Consider the following 20,376-nt stretch of genomic DNA (forward strand, 5'->3'; position numbering starts at 1 on the left):
CAGAGAGAAGATTAAATCAAGATTAACTATCTTTGGAGAAGCAAATTTAAATATTTTGGCATATGCCAAGATTATAGAATCTATGAAAAATCAGGTGCTAGATATAATCTCATTGCCTATAATATATGCCAAAATAGTTATCTATCCTCTCTAGTGAAGAGAGTTATATTATACTTCAACTTCAGTTGTCATGATCACAAGCTAGTTTGCAAAGATATATATCTTTTAAAAGCCATTGATGGACTGCTTATTAAAGATTCCCAGGAGTTTAGTATTTCAGATATTTGTCTTTATTTTTAAAGTAGTTTTTGAACATTTGAACATTGAACATTAAAGTAATTTTTGAACATAAAGGAACATCTTGCTTTATTCTGAAATATGCAGTTTATTTTTCCCTCTCCAGAATTGGTATCTTTTATATCCTTGCTCACTTTTTTCATATATGGTTCAATAAAGATATTCTCATACATAAATCATGTTTTAAAAGTCTTTTCCTACTTGTGCCCCACAGGGACATCTCTGTCTGCAAATGGCCTACAAAAAAATGGGCAGCCATCGGTTGGAAGCAGAAAATATAGTTTTCACTATATTTTTGCTGCCATAATTTTTGCACACTTTATATATATCAAATGCCTCATGAGCCTCTCATAGACCGAAAGGCATCTTTTCTCAGACATTTGTTTTAAAAATGAACAGCAGTACAATTCTTATCAATTGTTGGGAAGGTAGATGGCCATTGGAACAATCCAATTTACAATGAAGAAATAAATACTTGTGATGCATGATGGAGAACCGAGTAATCACTAAGCAGATACCAGTTCTGTAAAATGCCAACTATTCTGGATACTAAGCAATGTTTGCAGTTCTCATTTAAATCAATTGCATCAAACCTCTGTTTTTGATAGAAATATATGTACAAATCCTTATTATTTATAATTTATTGAGCATATTATAGTAACTATGTACATTAAAAACAAAACAAAAACTTTTTCAAAACAGAAGATTTTTGGCCGGTGTCTTAAAATCTAATGGTAGCTAAGCAACTTTCTCAGCAGTGGTCGAACAACTGAAAGCAATCTGTTATTCTTGGAGAAATTTCCCAGCCATCGATTGTTATTCATTATATTTCTCATAAACTACCATATTAATCAACTTCTCCCTTGTGCTGCCCATCAAAAGAAACTAGGAATAATAAAGATCCAGCTGCAAATATATTCATATGTTTTTATAAACGGAATTTCTATCCTTTATAAATGCATTTCTTAATTTTAAAAGTTTGGAAATACGATACATTACTTTTAATAACAGCAAAGTTTGAAAGCAAGCTATTCATAAAAATCTGGTGGAGTGGTTAAGGCATTAGGCTAGAAACTAGAAGACTCTGATTTCTGGTCCTGCTTAGGTATTAAATTTCTGGGGTTTTAAATTGAGCCGAATTATTTAATAATTTTAAATTATTTTAATTGATGTTTGTCTTGTGCTTTTAATAGGCTGTACACCGCCCTGAGTCCTTCGGGAGAAGGGGGGTATAGAAATAAAATTATTCTTATTCTTATGAAGCCAGCTCGATGATCTTGGGCCAGACATTTTTTCTCAACCCTAAGAAGGAGGCAATGGGAAACTATTTCTGAAATCTTCCAAGAAAATGCAGGGGTTCATTCAGAGAGTGGGAAAAATATGAGGTAGAAGGAGTATTTGGTAAGTTCACTAGCCTGAGTTATTTATAAAAGTAATAAAGGTGAGATTAAAGTGAATGAATGAATGAATGAATGAATGAATGAATGAATGAATGAAGCAAAGTTGTGCTGGTAGAAGAGAGGGAAAGCATGGCTTCCAGGGAACTTTATGTATTGTATTCTGTTTATATAAATCATTTTTGAAACACTTAGAAAGAATAAAAAAGGGAAATTGCTGCTCCATTAAGAAAATAGCAACCCAGCAGCCAAGATGAAATGGCCATAGGGCAATGGCCAGCCACTGAAGAGAGTGAGGTGTGCCAGATGTTGTGGCTAGTTGGAGCTGGGTATGTTACAAGACTGGAAGGAATCAGTAAACTAACTGCTTGGAAGGGCGCAAGTTGATTCAAGATGGAAAATAGTACTTTTGAAACAGAGTTTCAAAGCAAAAAAATTATTGCTTTTTCTAAATTGTCTTTCTGCTTCTATAGAAATTACACTTGCTGATATTGTGATGGGTATTCTGTTAGAACACAGGGTATCACCAAAACTATCAGTAGGTAGCACAGTGAAATATTCAATTTAATTGCAAGTCTGAATATAATTCAAGTTGAATCAAGGCACAGCTGAAGAGCTAGTAAGCCTAGAAGTAACAAGTGCTGCAATAACGATGGTTTGCACCCTTAGATGCATGAAAAGAACTTTGCTCATACAATAACCATCTTCATCCCAGGGGTGGGTTCTACTTATCTTTACTACCGGTTTGGAACGGGATTGCATGCAAGCGATTGCTTTGCTTGCGCATGCGCCTTGCTTCTGTGGATGCGCAGAAGCTTCTGCACATGCACAGATCCCCGATGACGACATCAGGGGCAGTGGGCGGGGCCTCCTACCGGTTTTATTACCGGTTCTTGTGAAGCAGTTCGAACCGGGGGCAACCCACCACTGCTTCATCCCCTCATTGTTCTTGGGGCCCTTGGTGTCCAGAACTGTCTGTGAGGATTAATGAAGGAATGGAATGAGGATGGAATGGGGATGTAGGTCTTCAACAGGAGAGAACAACCTGTATCAGCAGAAATGCCACCTCTTCATACAAAACACCATGGGTTAAGGGCCTTGGTGGTGCAGTGGACTAAAGTGCTGTTAAGTAGCACTTAGCTGCCAGCTGCCTGCAATTACTGTGAGTTCAAATCTCACCAGGCTCAAGGTTGACTCAGCCTTCCATCCTTCTGAGGTAGGTAAAATGAGGACCAGGATTGTGGGGGCAATAAGCTGACTTTGTATAAAAAAGAATACCGCTTGGGGGGGGGGGCGAAAGCCCTACTAAGCAGGTATATACAAAAGTATGAAGGCTATTGCTTAATGCATTGTAAGCCGCCCTAAGTCTCTGGAGAAGGGCGGCATATAAATCAAACCAATAAATAAATAAATAAATTTAATGTAATTCACATCAGTGGTGGGTTGCCCCCGGTTTGCACCAGTTCTATAGAACCGGTAGTAAAACCGGCGGGAGGCTCCACCCACCAACCTGACGTCATGAAAACGCTTCTGTGCATGCACAGAAGAGCGCGCGAGAGAGAGAGCGAAGGGAGTGCGCGCGTGCACCCCTGCTGCAAACCAGTAGTAAAGGTAAGTAGAACCCACCCCTGATTCACATGCTTAAAACTACCAAAAATTAATGGATATTCTGTAAGAGCATCCTAACCCTAACTCTTTTAGGCAAAAGGATCATTGATCTTAACCAATGAGAATATTTCAAGAAATACTGTAAAAAAAATCATAACTCATTTTGATAATATAGCTGCTTTAATATATATTTCTTTTAAAAAGATGATGGTTATTTTCAGTATTCCAATAAGAAATAAGAGCCTGTAGTACAGTGGACTAAAGCACTGTTATTAACAACTGCTGCTTGCAATTACTGCAAGTTCAAATCTCACCAGGCTCAAGGTTGACTCAGCCTTCCATCCTTTCAAAGGTAGGTGAAATGAGGCTCCAGATTGTGGGGGCAATAAGCTGACTTTGTATAACTATACAAAAGTATGAAGGCTATTGCTTAACGCATTGTAAGTTGCCCTGAGTCTCCGGAGAAGGACGGCATATAAATTAAAGCAAAAAAAAAAAAAAAGAAAAAAAAAGAAAGAAATATCTTAAGTAAACTGGTAACATTAAACTCCTTTTCATTTGTTTCTAAACGAAAATGGCATTTTTCCTGTGCCTCACATTTTTTGGCTATTTCTATATGCAAGCATGCCAATTTCTTCTTTAAAATGCTATAGCTTAATGTAGGGTCTGTTCTATGTAAACTCTTCCCACCCCCACTTGAATTAAAACATTCAAGTCTGATTATGATGAATTGTTCTTTATTCATATTTCATGCTGATGTTTGCTAACTTGTCACCGTGTTCTTCAGAAATGCTTAGTGTAGCTTTATTAACTTGGGAATGTAGGCTATGAATCATATGAAATTTGCCAGTGTAACAAAATAACAGTGGTGTAATGAAGTAATTGAAAGTTTCATACTTTTCAGATCAGAAATTAATCTCTCAAGATTTTTTTAAAACCACACTAAAGTGATTCTTCAGAGCTGCTCTGTTTTTCATCAGACAATATATTCTGCTTTACCAGTCATATACACACTATATAACATTATGATTAATTAATAATTTTAATACCTTCTGTCTTGACTTGAAAGGTTTTTAAGGGATTTTCAGATAGCTAAATAGCCTTTATTTGACATTTTTCAGATATTGTTTTTTGTTTCCTTGTTGTATATTCATTGATTGCTAGGACATGAAATATACATATATCTTTCTTTCTTTCTTTCTTTCTTTCTTTCTTTCTTTCTTTCTTTCTTTCTTTCTTTCTTTCTTCCTTCCTTCCTTCCTTCCTTCCTTCCTTCCTTCCTTCCTTCCTTCCTTCCTCCCTCTCTCCCTCCCTCCCTCCCTCCCTCCCTCCCTCTTTCTTTCTTTCTTTCTTTCTTTCTTTCTTTCTTTCTTTCTTTCTTTCTTTCTTTCCATCTTTCTGTTCTCCTTTTCGAAAACTTTGACACTAAATAACAGAACTGGGAGCATGTTATGTTAGCATTATAAAACTAAATTGTTTAGGCACTTAATCAGTTACTTTAACCATGACTCACACATATTTGAATGTACGAACTGTTTAAATTGGGGATGCCGCTAAAAGTTTATTTAAGATGGAACACTTAGACTGATTTAGTGCAAATTGTTAATTGTTACTTTCACATAGATGCATTGTTCAATTGTTACTTTTCAATGGAGAGTTTGGCTCTGGAAATTATTAAATCAACTGATATGTCTAAGACAAATTCAACTCCATAAATCTTATCCAGTTCTGTTTATCTGGAATAGACATCAGTGGTGGATTCTTCCTACCTTGTGAAGGATTATAAGGTCCCTATGTCATTGCCCTGCCCCTCATCCATGCAAGATTTAGACAGTTGTCTGGCTAATATTAAAGATAAAGATAATGGATAAAGATGTCCATTCTATTCCCTATAATAGAACTGATTTTAAACATGCTGTAGATAAAAATGTAAAAATAAAACAATTCTTCTTTGTTATTCGTGACCGTAAACAATAGAATTTGGGGTTTATCAGAGTTTAATGCTTTGAGAAAATCTAAGGTTTCTCAGTTAAGGAAAAGTCACATAGTTTTAGTTAAAGAGGAGCTCTGTGTGACCAAAAACCATACGCTGAACCAATTTGACAAAGTTGGCTGAATAAAAATTTAATTCTTCACCGAGTTCTGTAATGGAGCCAAACCCCATTTGAACCCAAATTTGATCTCATTTCGGGGTAAATAATTCTTATGCTGTACATATGCATGTATAAGCCCATCTGCAGATAAGCCAAACCCATTATTTAAAGTATATTTTGGCACTTAAAATTCTTGCCTTATCTGGGATTATATAAGGTAAATCATATGTAATTGAAAAGAGACTTTGACTTTTAGTTGAAGAAAAAAAGTGTACCTCAACTATTTGCAGTTCAATGTCATAGAAGAAAAATAAAAGACATATAGGTTTGGAAAGCAATTCCTGAGGGTATGACTATGCCAATGATACACTTCTACAGAGGCTAAATAGTAGTCCGCCTCAGATGGAAGTCCCAAAAGGTTCTTGATCCTTTTCTTGAGAACGTTTCACTTCTCAACCAAAAAGCTTCTTCAGTTCTCTGAACTTCTTAGAAATAGAAATAGAATAACAGAGTTGGAAGGGACCTTGGAGGTCTTCTAGTCCAACCCCCTGCCCAGGCAGGAAACCCTACACCACTTCAGACAAATGGTTATCCAACATCTTCTTTAAAATTTCCAGTGTTGGAGCATTCACAACTTCTGCAGGCAAGTTGTTCCACTTATTAATTGTTCTAACTGTCAGGAAATTTCTCCTTAGTTCTTCAGCTTCTTCAGTTCACTTCTCATCCACAAAGCTTCAAAAACATTTTACTTGAAATGTTCTCAACCAACCAACCAACCAACCAACCAACCAACCAACCAACCCAAGAAAGTCCATTTACCTTTTGAAAAACACCTTTGGGACAACCATGACCTGAATGATCAAGAATCTCCATAGACTCTTAGAGAGTAAATAGCTTGGCATAGGGAAGTTAAGGCATAATGTTTTGCCTTGGGTACTATTACAAGAGAACTATTTTAGAATCTCATACAAAAACAGGTTTGCCCACAGGACTTCAATATTTCAGTATTCTATGGGATTTCAATATCCTATTCAATTTCAATATCAATATCAATATCTAAGGATATTGAAACTCTACTACATGTGTTATTTTACTATGGCATCCACAAGGACATCCACAACACTTATATTTTATCCTTGTTTTCTCTATGAGGAAAACTTTTATATGAGTATACTTTTTTCAGACTTCAAATCCCCTCTAATCCAAATTGTAGCAAAATACTAAGCAGCAGCAGGAATTTAAAATGAAGCACAAATGAAGCAAAGTGTCCCATATAACCTTGAACTACGCCGTCCGTCTACGTTCCTTAGTACACAAGATTATCTACCATAACGTCCTACCTGTTAATGACTACTTTAACTTCAACTGCAATAACAAAAGGGCTATCTATAGATACAAACTAAATGTTATCTGCTCTAATCTTGATTGCAGAAAATACGACTTCAGCAACAGAGTAGTAAGTGTCTGGAACACTCTACCTGATCCTGTTGTTAGTCTATCTAACCCCCATACCTTTTACCTTAAACTGTGGACCTTACATGTTTTTTAAGAGGTCCCTAAGAGGGTGTGCATAAGCGCACCAGTGTGCCTACGGTCCCTGCCCTACTGTCCCCATTTATATGTACTCATTTTATGTGTGTATGGCTATGTTTTGCTTATTTATATCCATTTATTTGTGCCAATTTTCATGTGTCTATGTCCATATTGATACTTGTTTCCTTGTACTTGTTGACAAATAATTAAATAAATAAAATAACTAAATAAATAGTTACAACTCTGTTTATCTGTTGTCCATCTTGATGTCTTCCAATGTTTTCTTTTATTTTACCATCTTCATTGATGTTTAAATTTCTGGACCTAGGCCAGCATAAATTGTTATAATGATCATGACTATTTGAAATTTGGGGAGCATTGCAGAACACACATTAATAATGTTAAAAAGATTTCTAACCTTGGGGATTTAAAATTTCAAAAGTAAAATAAAATAGTTTGATGTAGTTGTTGCCTTGCTGGAAGTAAAAGAGATCATTGATTTCTACAGGGAATAGTTTCCCCTTTGGCTAAAGGTTAAGCCACAATGCATCTTCTAAGATGATGTATGAATAAAATAGTTAGGACACTGATTTGTAATCCTATCCTGTGGGTACAAGTTCTGCTGTTCTTGTAAATGTCATCACTTTCTCTGTCCTATCTGCTTATATCTGAGTCATGAGGTGCTGACAATAAAAAACACTGCACTTAATGTGAAACCTGAGGTATTTTGCTAATTCCAAAGATATTCGTAATTACCAACTTGGCATTTAGCTGATAAATAACCTGCACATATGCAGTATTACTTTTTGTGGCTCTACTATTTTAATCTATTATTTTTTTAAAAAATGTTTCAGTATTCAATTGTTAAAATATAGGTTACCGAAGTCATATTTTCATGGAAAAAATAAAGGGCAAACCCGAAAAGGCGGCAAAGCTGAAAGAGGTTCATAAAGATTTTTTTAAAAAATCATTTATATCTATAAATTTGCCTAATGAATGAAAATTAAAAAACAAAAATAAAAAAGTTACAAAAACATACATTCTAATAAAAATATCTAAAATATTTTAAAGATGACCAAAATGACCAAAATAAAAATGAGTTTTTGAAAGATAAATAAAACTAAAGGACAGCTTTCTGAAATAAAGGACTGTGTTAAGCGTGAAAAATCAGGACATCCAAGCAGTTCAAATGAACATAAAGGTTTATTGCAAGCTTAAATGTACTACAAGAATCTGAACTACTAATGGTCAAATTGATGGTGATAGATAAGAGTCAATGGAATCCAAGGTCGGTGGGACCTAGGCATCTTGTAAACCCAAAGGGACTCAAGACTGATGACACATTTGACCCCTCCCTTAGGCTCATCCTGGTCATCTCCTATAGACAGTACTTTATAATAAAGGACATATGGGCATTGTAAGTATAGGTGAACAAAATTTATCTTCTTTCTTTGCAGCCCAAGTTTTTAGCAAACTGTGGTATCTTTCTGCATAGGAAGTTTGAACTTTAAAACTATTGAAATGTTTTGAAACCGTTTTAGCATAAATGAAGAAATATTGCAAACTTTTGCAAACTCATTTTTCTAATGAGATTTATAATTAAGCTTAATTTCCAACCTTTGACTTCTTTTTATTTTCAGCCATGGAACAGGATATGAAAGTGATAATCACGCAGCCCCAATGTTATATAGCTGTGGGGCCCAGTACAGAATACACACCCATGGAGTTTTTAGAGGAATTCAAGTGAGTATATTAAAGAAAGTATATAATTTTGGACTGATTACCTAGCTGCTTTGATAATAGCAAGGTAACACTATATTTTCTTTTTATTAGAATATAGTGTTCACTATATAATAACTAAATGGAAAATATTTAAGTTATCTATTGCTGACAAATTCTAATTTGCCCCCTTTTGCTGAGAAATCTTCCAGATATATTGAGTTACAACTCCCATGATTGTCAAACCACATTGGATAAAAACCATGGTGGGGATTTATGGATGTTGTTGTAATCCAATACTTGGAGGGCAGAAAATTAACGAGAAGGAAAAATGAAGGACCAAGCATTTTCCCTTGTGAAATGCTACTACAGCCTTTTGGATTGTGGAAAACTGTGTTACAATTTCCTTTATGACATGTAACAAATAACAACGCCAGGATTTGATGCTACATATATTTCGGGGAAACGTAAATGTCAGTAGGAAGTCTTGTTGCAGTATAGTAGGGATGGGGCTTTTTCCAATCTTGACATCTTTAAGACTTGTGGACTTCAACAACCAGAATTCCCCAGCTAGTCATCCTGGCTAGGGAAGTCTGGGAGTTGAAGTCCACAAGTTGCCAAGGTTGGACACCCCTGCACTACAGTTTTTACAGTTCTCAGTCTTCCTCTTTATGCCATTATAGGATATGCGGCGGATGTCTGGAGTGCCTCCAACAATTGTTAGATCAGCAAGCGACACAAATGAAAAGCGACCTTTCATGTGTGTCTATCCCGGCTGTAACAAACGATACTTTAAACTGTCTCATTTGCAGATGCACGGTAGAAAACACACTGGTAAGTATCTTCATGGAGTGCAAAACTGACCCCAAATAGTTGCCTCATCCAGTATCTCACAGCTCTTCCTATGGTAATGGAAGCCTTTTGTGGCCTTTCTAGGCCCAAGCATTCTGGGAGCCTTTTGCAGTAGAATTGTCAATCTATTACTTCAGTGGCATCATGTACTCATGAAAATGTGGGGCATGCAGCTCTTTCCATAAGAAGATACAGGGATAAGTGCAGGGGTGAAATGCTCTCGGTTCGGACCGGATCACCCGATTCGGTAGCGATGGTGGCGGGTGGTTCAGAGAACCGGTAGCAAAAATCCCTGCCCACCTCCCATGCCCAGCTGAGCCGCATGATCATCAGAGGCTTTTTTTTTTTACTTTTAAAAGCATTTTTTCTACAACCTTTTGGCAGAAAAAATGCTTTTAAAAATAAATAAAAAAGCCTCTGATGATCGCACGGCTCAGCTCGGATTGTCAAAGGCTTTAAAAAAAAACAAACCTTTTTTTCTTTTAAATGCCTCTAATGATCAGGCAACTCAGCTTGGATCATCAGAGGCATTTAAAACAAACAAAGGGTTTTTTTCTTTTAAATGCCTCTGACGATCCAAGCTGAGTTGCTTGATCAGCAGAGGCATTTAAAAAAAAAAAGTCTCTGCTGATCAGGCAACTCAGCTGGGATCGTCAGAACCTTTTGAATGCATTTTTTTACAACCTCTTTGCCGAAGAGGTTGTAGAAAAAATGGTTTTAAAAGTAAAAAAAAAAATAGCTACGCCCACCCAGTCACATTACACCCCCCAAGCCACACCCACAGAACCGGTAGTAACAAATTTTAGATTTCACCACTGGATAAGAGTATATAGGTAGTCCTTGACTTACAACAATTTGTTTAATGATAAATTCAAATTTACAACGGCACTGATTTGTGACCATTTTTCTCATGACCGTTGCAACATCCCTCCCCCATGGTCACATGATCAAAATTTGGATGCTTGGCAACTGGCATGTATTTATGACAGTTGCAGTGTCCTCAGTCATGTGATTACCCTTTGCGACCTTATGATGTATGAAGTCAATGGGAAAGCCGGATTCACTTAACAACCATGTTTCTACTATAGTAACTTAACCACTGCAGCGATTCAGTTAACAACTGTGGCAAGAAAGGTTGTAAAACGGGGCAAAACCAGAGGTGGGCATCACATACTGTAACAACCGGTTCGCCCAGCACCGTAAATGCACATGCGCGCCATCCGTGCATGCATGTGACATCACAAAACAAGGCAATTCACTCACAAGTGCCATCTACATATGCATGCGGTGTCAAAAACACAGAGATGAAGGACGGAGTTGCTCCGCCCACCCACAGTTTGCAATTACTGGTTCGCCCGAATCGGTCCAAACCGGCAACAGCCCACCACTGAGCAAAACTCACTTAGCAACTGTTTTGCTTAGCAATGGAAATTTGGGGCTCAGTTGTAGTTGCAATTTGAGGACTATCTGTAATTTCACATTTGAATGTTACAAAAAGATGTGACACCCATTTTAAATCCTAACTTTACAGATTGCAGTGAAGTGAACTATAATTCGCAGAAGTGTGCATCATAATACATCCTCTAGTCTTTTGGATACCTCAGGATTTTTTTTGTTAAGGGATTTGTGTATCATTCTAAATGAGTGACGTTCTAATAGTGTAGGTTCTTAAAATGTAGCTTCAAATTTTATAGGGTAGAGAAATGGAGCAGCTGAATAGCAATTAATTTTAAAAAAAGAAAAGAAAACGGAGGGAGTCATAAGATTTTCCTTATAAAACAACTGATTCATTACACTTCCTGAAAATTGTTATTTTGCATAGTGTTACTATCTGTGGAACTCTGATGCACAAAGCTGGAATTTGTATCAGTGCTTATCACTGCTTCAGCAGAAATTTTGCTGATAACTCTGTTACTATTATGGTTGTTTACGAAGTCCCCTTCTGGTATTAATACTGTTGACCCAGATATAAAAAAGTAGTCTTTTTTTGGAACACCCAAAATAATATATTTTTAAAAATATTTATCAATAATATTGCACCCACTTCCACCCATCATTAAAATGAAATAGCAACAATGATTTATTAGTTTGCAAATGATGTATGACTGGAGGATTTTTTTTAAACACACAAAGTGATACTTAGTTTCAATGAACTTTTTCTTCCCAGCAAAACTCAGTTGTAAGCAAACCGAATACAATAACTCATCACTTTGAAGATAAAGTTTTTGTAACAAATTATCTGCGGTGAAAATAGTTTCATTAAGTAACAAGATTTATATTAATGGAGGTTTTTTTAAAAAAAAGTTATAACAACTCTTCGAGGAAATAGAAAAATGGCCGTGGAGTATGCACGTTAAACAATTGTAACTTTCTTTCTGATTTCCTTTATACAAAACTAAAATTTGAACCTACTCAACTCATTTTACACAGACTGCAGTTTCTTTGTTGACTTTACTACAGAGCTGATTTGCTGCTAAGAGGTTAGATTCTCCCACTCTGGTTTCTCCAGATATATTGTAACTACAATTTTAATTAGAACTTGGTTTATATATATTAGTGGATTACATCTCAATATGCCCCCCCCAAAAAAAATATGATGGCATTATAATGCAATAGTTTCTGATTATCCAAGATGGGGAACTAGGTTAAAAGTATAAATGCTTAAATTAAGCCTAACTACATCGATACAGTTTTCTTGGCAGTATTATGGAAAGTGTTTAGCCAACAATCCTGAAATTCCTAGGCAGTTTCTTCATCCAAGTCCAACTGACCCTGCTTAGCTTCTAAAACCAGCCAAAGTTGTCTGGTTGACTGGTTTCACCATCTGCTGAGACCACAGACTAGTAACTACTGATGAGCAAAAATACCAACACATTTAACTCTTGAAAACCATGCTAAACCACAAATCTAATGCTCAATACCTTGCTTGGGTCCTACAGTATTGAGATAATTTGCTAGGGATGCCAAATTTTCAGATGCTGCTAGCACTTCCAGAACTATAACTTGAATGCAAAAAACACATTTTGTAAAAACGTTCTGTTGCTGGGACTTAATGCAGCTTCGGATTTTGGCTAAGCTAATGGAGGAATTTGCTGTGAAGCTCAATTTCCCATGTATTCATACATACTAAGGATGAAAAGAGCATGTGATTAGACTGTGAACACCTGATAATTTCCATAACTTAGCTGGGGACTTATTATGTGAGTTTTCTTAATTGGTGTTTAGAATATTTATTTCCATAACTTAGCTGGAGACTTATTATGTGAGTTTTCTTAATTGGTGTTTAGAACGTTTATTTTCAGAAGAAATTATAAATAGGATTGAACAATAAATAGATAAATAACTTTATTGTCATTGTACATGTATACACAGTATACCTATACAACAAAATTCACTTAACACCCAAAGACCAGGTCCAACACACATAACAATCCCCAAACACACCCCTACCCACCACAAATTCTCCGCCCCTGAACCACCCAAACATCCACACAACAGACCAAGTAATACTATCCAACAGCTCACTGATGGTGGCCCTTTAGTTCATTGTTGAGTGCAATTATAGCTTTGCCATAAAAACTATTCAGAAAACGTGTGATCCGAGTTTTAATTGTTCTGTATCTTCTGCCAGAAGGCAACAGTCCAAAAAGATTGTAAGCAGGATGGGAAGAGTCTCTGAGAATGTTATGCAACTTTCTCAAACAGCGAGATTCAAAGATGTCATCCAGGGCTGGTAGCTGGAGTCCGATGATATTCTGGGCAGTTTTAATGATTCTCTGTAGAGCTTTTTTGTCTACTACAGAGCTGCAATGTACAGGAAACAATGTTGTTTCCTTAAAAACTTATATAAAAAGTATACCTTTGCCTTAATTAATAAACAAGTGTCTATAAAATATGTTTCTTATAACCACAAAGCAATTCAATAAGATTCTCATGATTCCTTTTTGTAAACCATGTTCAATTCCCTTCCTGAACATTTCCCTATTTTTTTCAGGGCTGATTCTTTGTCACAAGTATTCATTGCTCCATATATGCATTCTAGCACTGGAATTATTTAGTTGCAATGCATGGATTTTAACTGTTGCCTGAATAACCTATTCTGTCTCTTACAAATATTTCTTTTTTTTAGACATTCATCACAGCCAATGCCTTTGGGTGGTTAACAATAAGCAGTTAAAAATTTAAAACAATTCATTCATTTATTTAATATATTTCTATAGCCACTGATTTCACAAAAATGTGACTCTGGGCAGCATACAATATAACAGTTAAAAGCTCCATAGCAATCTAAAAACAATAAAAACTAAATAAAAAGGACGTATCAAATACACCTGTAAAACCTAGGAATGTGGGAGAACAAACACCACTTGCTCTCATATAGCCACCTTGTAGGCTGCCCCTTGGATCACCATGGATGATTAAAAAAGAAAGAAGAGAAAAGAAGCTTTAAGGGCCTTCTAGAAGGCCAACAGAGATGGGGCTAATATCAGGGTAATCCAGAGGGTAGGGGCTACAGCAGAAAAGGCATGCCAGATGGAACTCCTTTGAAGATGGGACTTGCTGAATGTCCCCCCTGCATGACTTGGTGGGATAGGTAAATGCAATTGGGAAGATGTTATGTAAGAAGTTGTAAGATATCACAACTACAAAAATTTTACAATAAATAGCAGCCAAAAAAAAAATATCACAATTACTAATACCATCTTTTCACACACTCAGAGCCTAGACCTTGACACAATAAATATTTTACACAATTCCAACCATTTATTTTTAAGTTAGAAAGTGGAAACATCATTTTTTTTTTAAAAATAAACACTTATATTATCTTTTCTCTAAAGATAATCCATTGTGCTATCTCTATATTACATGTGAGAGTTGTTCTAGCATGTTAATTGAAGTTTCATTTAATGCCTACAATGTTATTTTACTTCCTCCAAATAAACTTGTTTTTTTCTAAGGAGAAAAACCGTATCAGTGTGACTTTAAGGACTGTGAACGAAGATTCTCTCGTTCAGATCAACTCAAAAGGCACCAAAGGCGACACACAGGTTTGTTGTATATCTGAGCTTTTGACATTTGTTGCAATTTGCGGTTTCCCTTATCAAGGGTATGTGAAATGGAGTTGCAATTTTTTTTTGCTTTTAAGAGCACTAAAGGTTGGGACTATGACCTTTTATGTGTTTGTATAAGTTCAGAAATACACTATAAAGAAGCAGTGCTGAACTTAGGTTGCGATTATTTATATGCCCCTTAAAAATATAGTAATGTTAGTACAGATCAGTTAGTCTGTACCTTGGGAAGAGCGTTTGTGCCTTAAATGTAGTTATATAATTTGATTATTTATGCTGAGCATAGGCAATCCTGAAAACTAACTTTTTGGCCTGAAATGCTGGGAAGTAATTCTTTCCCTATGCTTGATAAATAATGTGGGAAGGTACAGTATATTGGTTATATTCCTTGATAATTGAAATAATAGCTACTTAGCAAATCTTAAGAGGTTTAATAATTTTTTTTTAGAAATGATACAGGTAATCATTGACTTGCGACTATTGCTTTAGTAACTAGTCAAAGCTATGACAGTGCTGAACGAAGGTACTTACAACCTGTCCCTGATGTTACAGTGCCCCATGGTCATGCGATCAAAATTTGGGGGCTTGGCAGTCCACCCGCACTTACAACCTCAAGGATGCTGCAGCTTTACTCCAGCCACCTATGTTTTCCCTATCTTTGCCCTTCTGGCCCTCTGCTCTCTGTGACCCCGTCACCCTAGCTGACCTTTGTAGTCTTGTAGTCTTGTAGTCTTCTTGCTGCTGCTGCTGACCAAGCATACCCAGCCTGGTCCTTTGCAAGGCAATGCAACATTATGGCCGCATAATGCTTTCTTCTCCAGGTCTCACATAGTGATTGCCTCTTGAGACCTGAGGAAGATGGCCTCATATGGTTAGCAGTTGCCTTGTGAAGGACCATCCCTGGTGTAATTCATCATTAGTGGGAGCAAGATGGTCAGCTCAGATGGCAGAGTTCAGGATAAGAGGAATTTCAGAGTGCAGGACAGTGAAAGTGGCTGGGCTAGGCCAGCTGGGGCTTCTTGGGGTGGGGTGACAGCTTCACAATGCATTGCTGGGCTTCCTGAGGTGGCAGCAAAAGCAACATCAGCGTGTAAATAAAAGTGTAATAAAAGCCAGCCAATCTTCATTTCTGACATTATTCCTTAAAAGACCATTAGTGGCTTTTCAGTAATATTGCCCACAAAGAAAACATTCAAGTCAAAGCACTAAGGATACGAAGGTTCCCAGAGTTCCTAAAGCACGCAAGCAAATTTGTATCTCAATTTTAATAATTTTCTCTTTCTAAAATAAAATAGTGCTGAGTACATCCCAGTCCTGTCACTCTACACCAGTGGCCCCCAATCTTTTGGGCACCAGGGACTGGTTCCATGGAGTGAGGTTTTTCCATGAATCGGAGGGAGCTTGGTTTCACGTCCTGCCTTCATCCCATGGATGGGGCTTCACTTGTTGGGCGGACCAGTTTCTGGCATGCCATGGACTGGTGCTGGTCCATGGACTGGGTTGGGGACTTCTGATCTTCATCATACACCATAATCCCATCAATTTCCTATATGTTTGGAATCTGCAGAGAAGTTATCAAACGTTATGAATTGGCATCACCGAATCCTTGCAAAAAGTCCTATTCTGGTGCCACCATTTTACAGGAGAGTTACAAAGGTTGCATCAGTTCCTTGCTGTCCCACCATTACTTTGTGAAGTAACTAGAGTTATTCAATGTACTCTAACTCAGGTCATCAATCCGAACCCAAATATATTGGACAGTATAAACAAACATACCTCATGTTTTACAGCTTACTTTGCACTGCAGGCTAATGAAAGAAAAGTTCTTGTGCATGTGTAGAGGGTATAGATAGTGACCTTGAGGGGGAGAGGGAAGATCCATTATCAAAGCAACAAACATAAATGTAGCTTAAGCCTATGGAAAGAGGAATTCATGAATAAGGACTGTCACTTCCCTAATTCTCAAGAAGATTAAAAAAGGGAGGAGGGAAAGAATATTCAGAATTAACATGATTCTGATACTATGGTCACTCTAATAAAAGCAGGACAAGTGGCATCAGTTTCTCAGTCTGGTCTACCTTATAGGACTGACAGTTCACTTCAAACAAATATATAGTTTCGATAAAGATCACAGCACTGGATAAACATTTAATTGTTCAAACAGAAATAAAATTCATTAAGTTGAATAGGGTTTAGCCTTTACTATGACTTCAGCCTTAGTACTTAAAAATAAAAAACTGATATCTTAAGAAATAACGAGGAAATATTTCTATGCAACAACATGTTTGCATAGACATCTACAGATCAGGAATACTTTATGATTTATTTAATTCATCATTTTTATATGGCTGTTCATATTTTAAAATACCTAATTCAAATAACTAAATTAAATAGTATACTAACAGAGATTTGGAGCTCCTTTATGGACAATCGTAAGTAAGCTTAGAAGAGGGGTAAGTGGAATACTGTGATTGATATTATGTGCACAGTTAATTTTTAAAGAATCTTCTAAATACAGAAAATAAACTCAGATTCCTTTTTTTTTAAAAAAAAAAAATCACATCATGGATAAAGTTTTAAAAAAGCACTTGGATATGCGAAGAATGCTGCCCTGAACTGAAATGGGAAAAAGTGCACATTATTAAAAGACAAATTGAATTGAGAAATAACAACCACAATCACGTGATGTTTCTTATTTCCAAATTTTTCAAGTTTTCACTCCAAAGTGAATTAATGCGTCTATTTTTTTGCCAGAAACCAAAGCATGGTAAAAGCACTAAATGGAGTTAAAAAGGACAAAGAGGCTGAGGAAGGTCAGATAGTTGAGTTGCTTGATTAATGCGACTAGAGATGTGGAGGTTTGTACTTAGGGGTGGAAATAGCAATTGTCAAATAAAAGTAAAAGTCTATGTTTCTGTAATTCAGAAGAACTGATACTCTTATACTCCTGCAAAGGTACTAGAAAACAAGAATAGATTTATTTTATGTATTTAGGAGTGAAACCATTCCAATGTAAAACCTGTCAGAGAAAGTTCTCCCGATCTGATCATCTGAAGACTCACACCAGGACTCATACAGGTAAAACAAGTGCGTATACTTTTTTCCCATTTATATCTTCTTATTTATTTTATTGAAAATTAAATTATGATATTTCTAGGAATTATTCTGAGCATATGTGATATTGATATGTCTTAGCTATTACAGAGAAAATAATGCTTAGGGCGGTGGGGTGGGGGACACACTTCTGAGGGTTGACATCCACAAGTCTTAAAGTTGCTAAGGTTGGACACACCTTGCTTAGAGCAAAACCAAGAGTCATGAGTAATTATCCTTCGGCAGAAGAATTAAGTTCAGTTGACAGAATTTACAATTGCCCTAATCTGTCTTTTTAACTCAATTTAATTTGAGGCTGCAACTTCTAGCCAACATTCTAAATAGGACAGACAGACCCAAATCTTACCATGTTTCCCTGAAAATAAGACCCACCCTGACAACAAGCCCTAGCCTGATATTTTTGGAGTGGGCCTAATATAAGCCCTACCCCAAAAATAAGCACGGGGGATGGGCATGGCCAGCATGGCAAGCACGCAGGGGCTGATGGTGTCTGACAGCCCACCGGCTCTTTGGCATAGCACACATACTGATAAGTCAAAGCGTGGAGGCAGAGGCGGGGGGGAAGAAGACAGGCAATCCAGATGTGCTGCGCGACTGCCTGACTCATGGAAGGCTCGCGGGAGGCTTGTGTGGCACCACCAGCAGCAGGAGGAGGGAGAGGCATGGGGGATGGGAAAGGCAGATGACCCTGATGCCCCCCTGCAGGTGCTTGTTCAGTGCAGCCACAGGCAAGCTGAGAGACGATGGGATGGAGTGGGTGGATCGCCTCTGACTCCGCCTGGCTTTTTGCCCAGAGGGAGTTAAGCTTTGTCTGGTTGCAAAGAGGCAAGGTTATCAACATAGATGCTGTGCTTGTTTGGTACAGATTTAGGGCTGAGACTTTTTGTAACCACCCTAACCTCTGGACCACAAGTTTATTCAACTGAGGGATTAAACAGGGAATTGAATCCCTGTTATTAAATGTACATTTAAGACACATATGCATAAATATGCATTTAAGACACAGGCATTAATTTAAATTGATGATGGTTTAAAATATTTTAAATTGTACTTTTAATATTTTTATTACAAATCTTGTTTTTATATTATTATTATTATTATTGCAAACTTTCAAGAGGCTATGGTAGTTAGTACCATAAAATGTAATGTAAAGGCTTGCTGGTCATTTTTCCTTTAAGCAACCTTGTGAAACTTGACTATTCGCAGCCAAAAAAGGGATATTAGTATAGTATAGTATAGTGTAGTGTAGTGTAGTGTAGTGTAGTGTAGTGTAGTGTAGTGTAGTGTAGTGTAGTGTAGTGTAGTGTAGTGTAGTATAGTATAGTATAGTATAGTATAGTATAGTATAGTATAGTATAGTATAGTATAGTATAGTCTTTTGTAAATATCTATTATATAAATATAAATGTATGTATAATATAATACATAAAATAATATAAATGTTCAAAATTTGAATAGATATAAAACTTAAGGAAAACATATTTTTATAAATCTAAAAATAATGGAAGGTTTAACTGAGCACCTTCTATACAGGATATATACTGGAAGCTCTCTGAACTCTTCAGAGTACGAAAATGTTGCAAACATATAGAACACATTTTTATTTAAAAGCAATAGAAACTGAGAGATTTACTCAACTTCTATTGGAATCTTTAGAAAGTTGAACATGAGCTTAATGAAGTACCCTATTGTCCAAAGATAGGCATCTACTTCAACTCTAAACTGATTAGAATGCAGTATTACAGGTTAACTCTGCCCACAACCAGGAGTTCGATTCTGACCTGCTCAAGGTTTTCATCTTTGTAAGTTTGGTAAAATGAAGGGGGCAATCTGCTGACATTTGTAAACCACTTAGAGAGTCCTGTAAAGTGTTATGCAGCGGTGTATAAGTCTAAGTGCTATTGCTGTTTAATCAAAGTTCTAGGAGGGAATAAGACAATAGTATGTATTAGGAATATGATGATAATGTATAACTGTACATTTTGTTAACAGGTGAAAAACCTTTCAGCTGTCGGTGGCCCAGTTGCCAAAAGAAGTTTGCTCGTTCTGATGAATTGGTCCGCCATCATAATATGCACAACAGGAACATGACTAAACTTCAACTTACCCTTTAGATGTTTCATACTTTTTGCACAACCCAGATGGAATACTATGAACTGTTGCAAACATTTTCAACTATCATCTCTTCGCTCGTAAGGAAATCTTCAGATGCCTTCAGCTTGGACTTTGGAATTTTCCATTCCAAACCTCAAATGGTTTAAATTTGTAACATTATTATATAACTACGTTGGCTAGGTTACACTTTAAATTTTGCTATAGACTCTAGTTTATGTATATTTGTTCTTTCCTTCAGAAGATTTTGTACTTATTTTTTACTTGAAATTTGTCACAGTGCTCAGTCATACTCATACATAATGAATGGTATATGCAAACATCAATTCATACTGCAGTCCTGAACAATATATAGTCAGATTAATAACCTCTGCATTATCCAAGGCAGGACAATTTTATTCTCCTTGGAGAATTTTTACATAAACGAACTAATCCAAATCCCCGTTTGCAACTCTCAGAACTGTGGATGTAATATTTTTTATATAGATAAATAGATATAAACAACACATTTGAGAGGTGAGGGTAAATGCATCTCCCACTGTGCATTGAAATGTTGCATCTCACAATTATTTTGTGATGTTC

The 20,376-nt window shown here is 36.5% G+C and overlaps 1 protein-coding gene across 5 annotated transcripts in view; it reads left to right on the forward strand.

The window, feature by feature from the left end:
- Positions 1 to 19,796, forward strand: part of WT1 (WT1 transcription factor) — a 52,572-nt gene extending 32,776 nt beyond the window's left edge. For 2 of the 5 annotated variants that reach the window (XM_070957506.1, XM_070957508.1), the window contains 5 exons: positions 8,569 to 8,671; positions 9,331 to 9,481; positions 14,458 to 14,547; positions 17,563 to 17,655; positions 19,675 to 19,796. In XM_070957506.1, the coding sequence (XP_070813607.1) occupies positions 8,569 to 8,671; positions 9,331 to 9,481; positions 14,458 to 14,547; positions 17,563 to 17,655; positions 19,675 to 19,796 (559 nt within the window). The remainder of the gene's footprint in view (positions 1 to 8,568; positions 8,672 to 9,330; positions 9,482 to 14,457; positions 14,548 to 17,562; positions 17,656 to 19,674) is intronic. The other 3 variants (XM_070957507.1, XM_070957510.1, XM_070957509.1) reach the window with 3 other exon arrangements.
- Positions 19,797 to 20,376: the final 580 nt, after the last annotated feature.

Source organism: Pituophis catenifer, unplaced genomic scaffold (assembly GCF_029215685.1).
Source record: "Pituophis catenifer annectens isolate HBS135680 unplaced genomic scaffold, rPitCat1.0.hap2 SCAF_1, whole genome shotgun sequence".
Lineage (NCBI taxonomy): Eukaryota > Metazoa > Chordata > Lepidosauria > Squamata > Colubridae > Pituophis > Pituophis catenifer.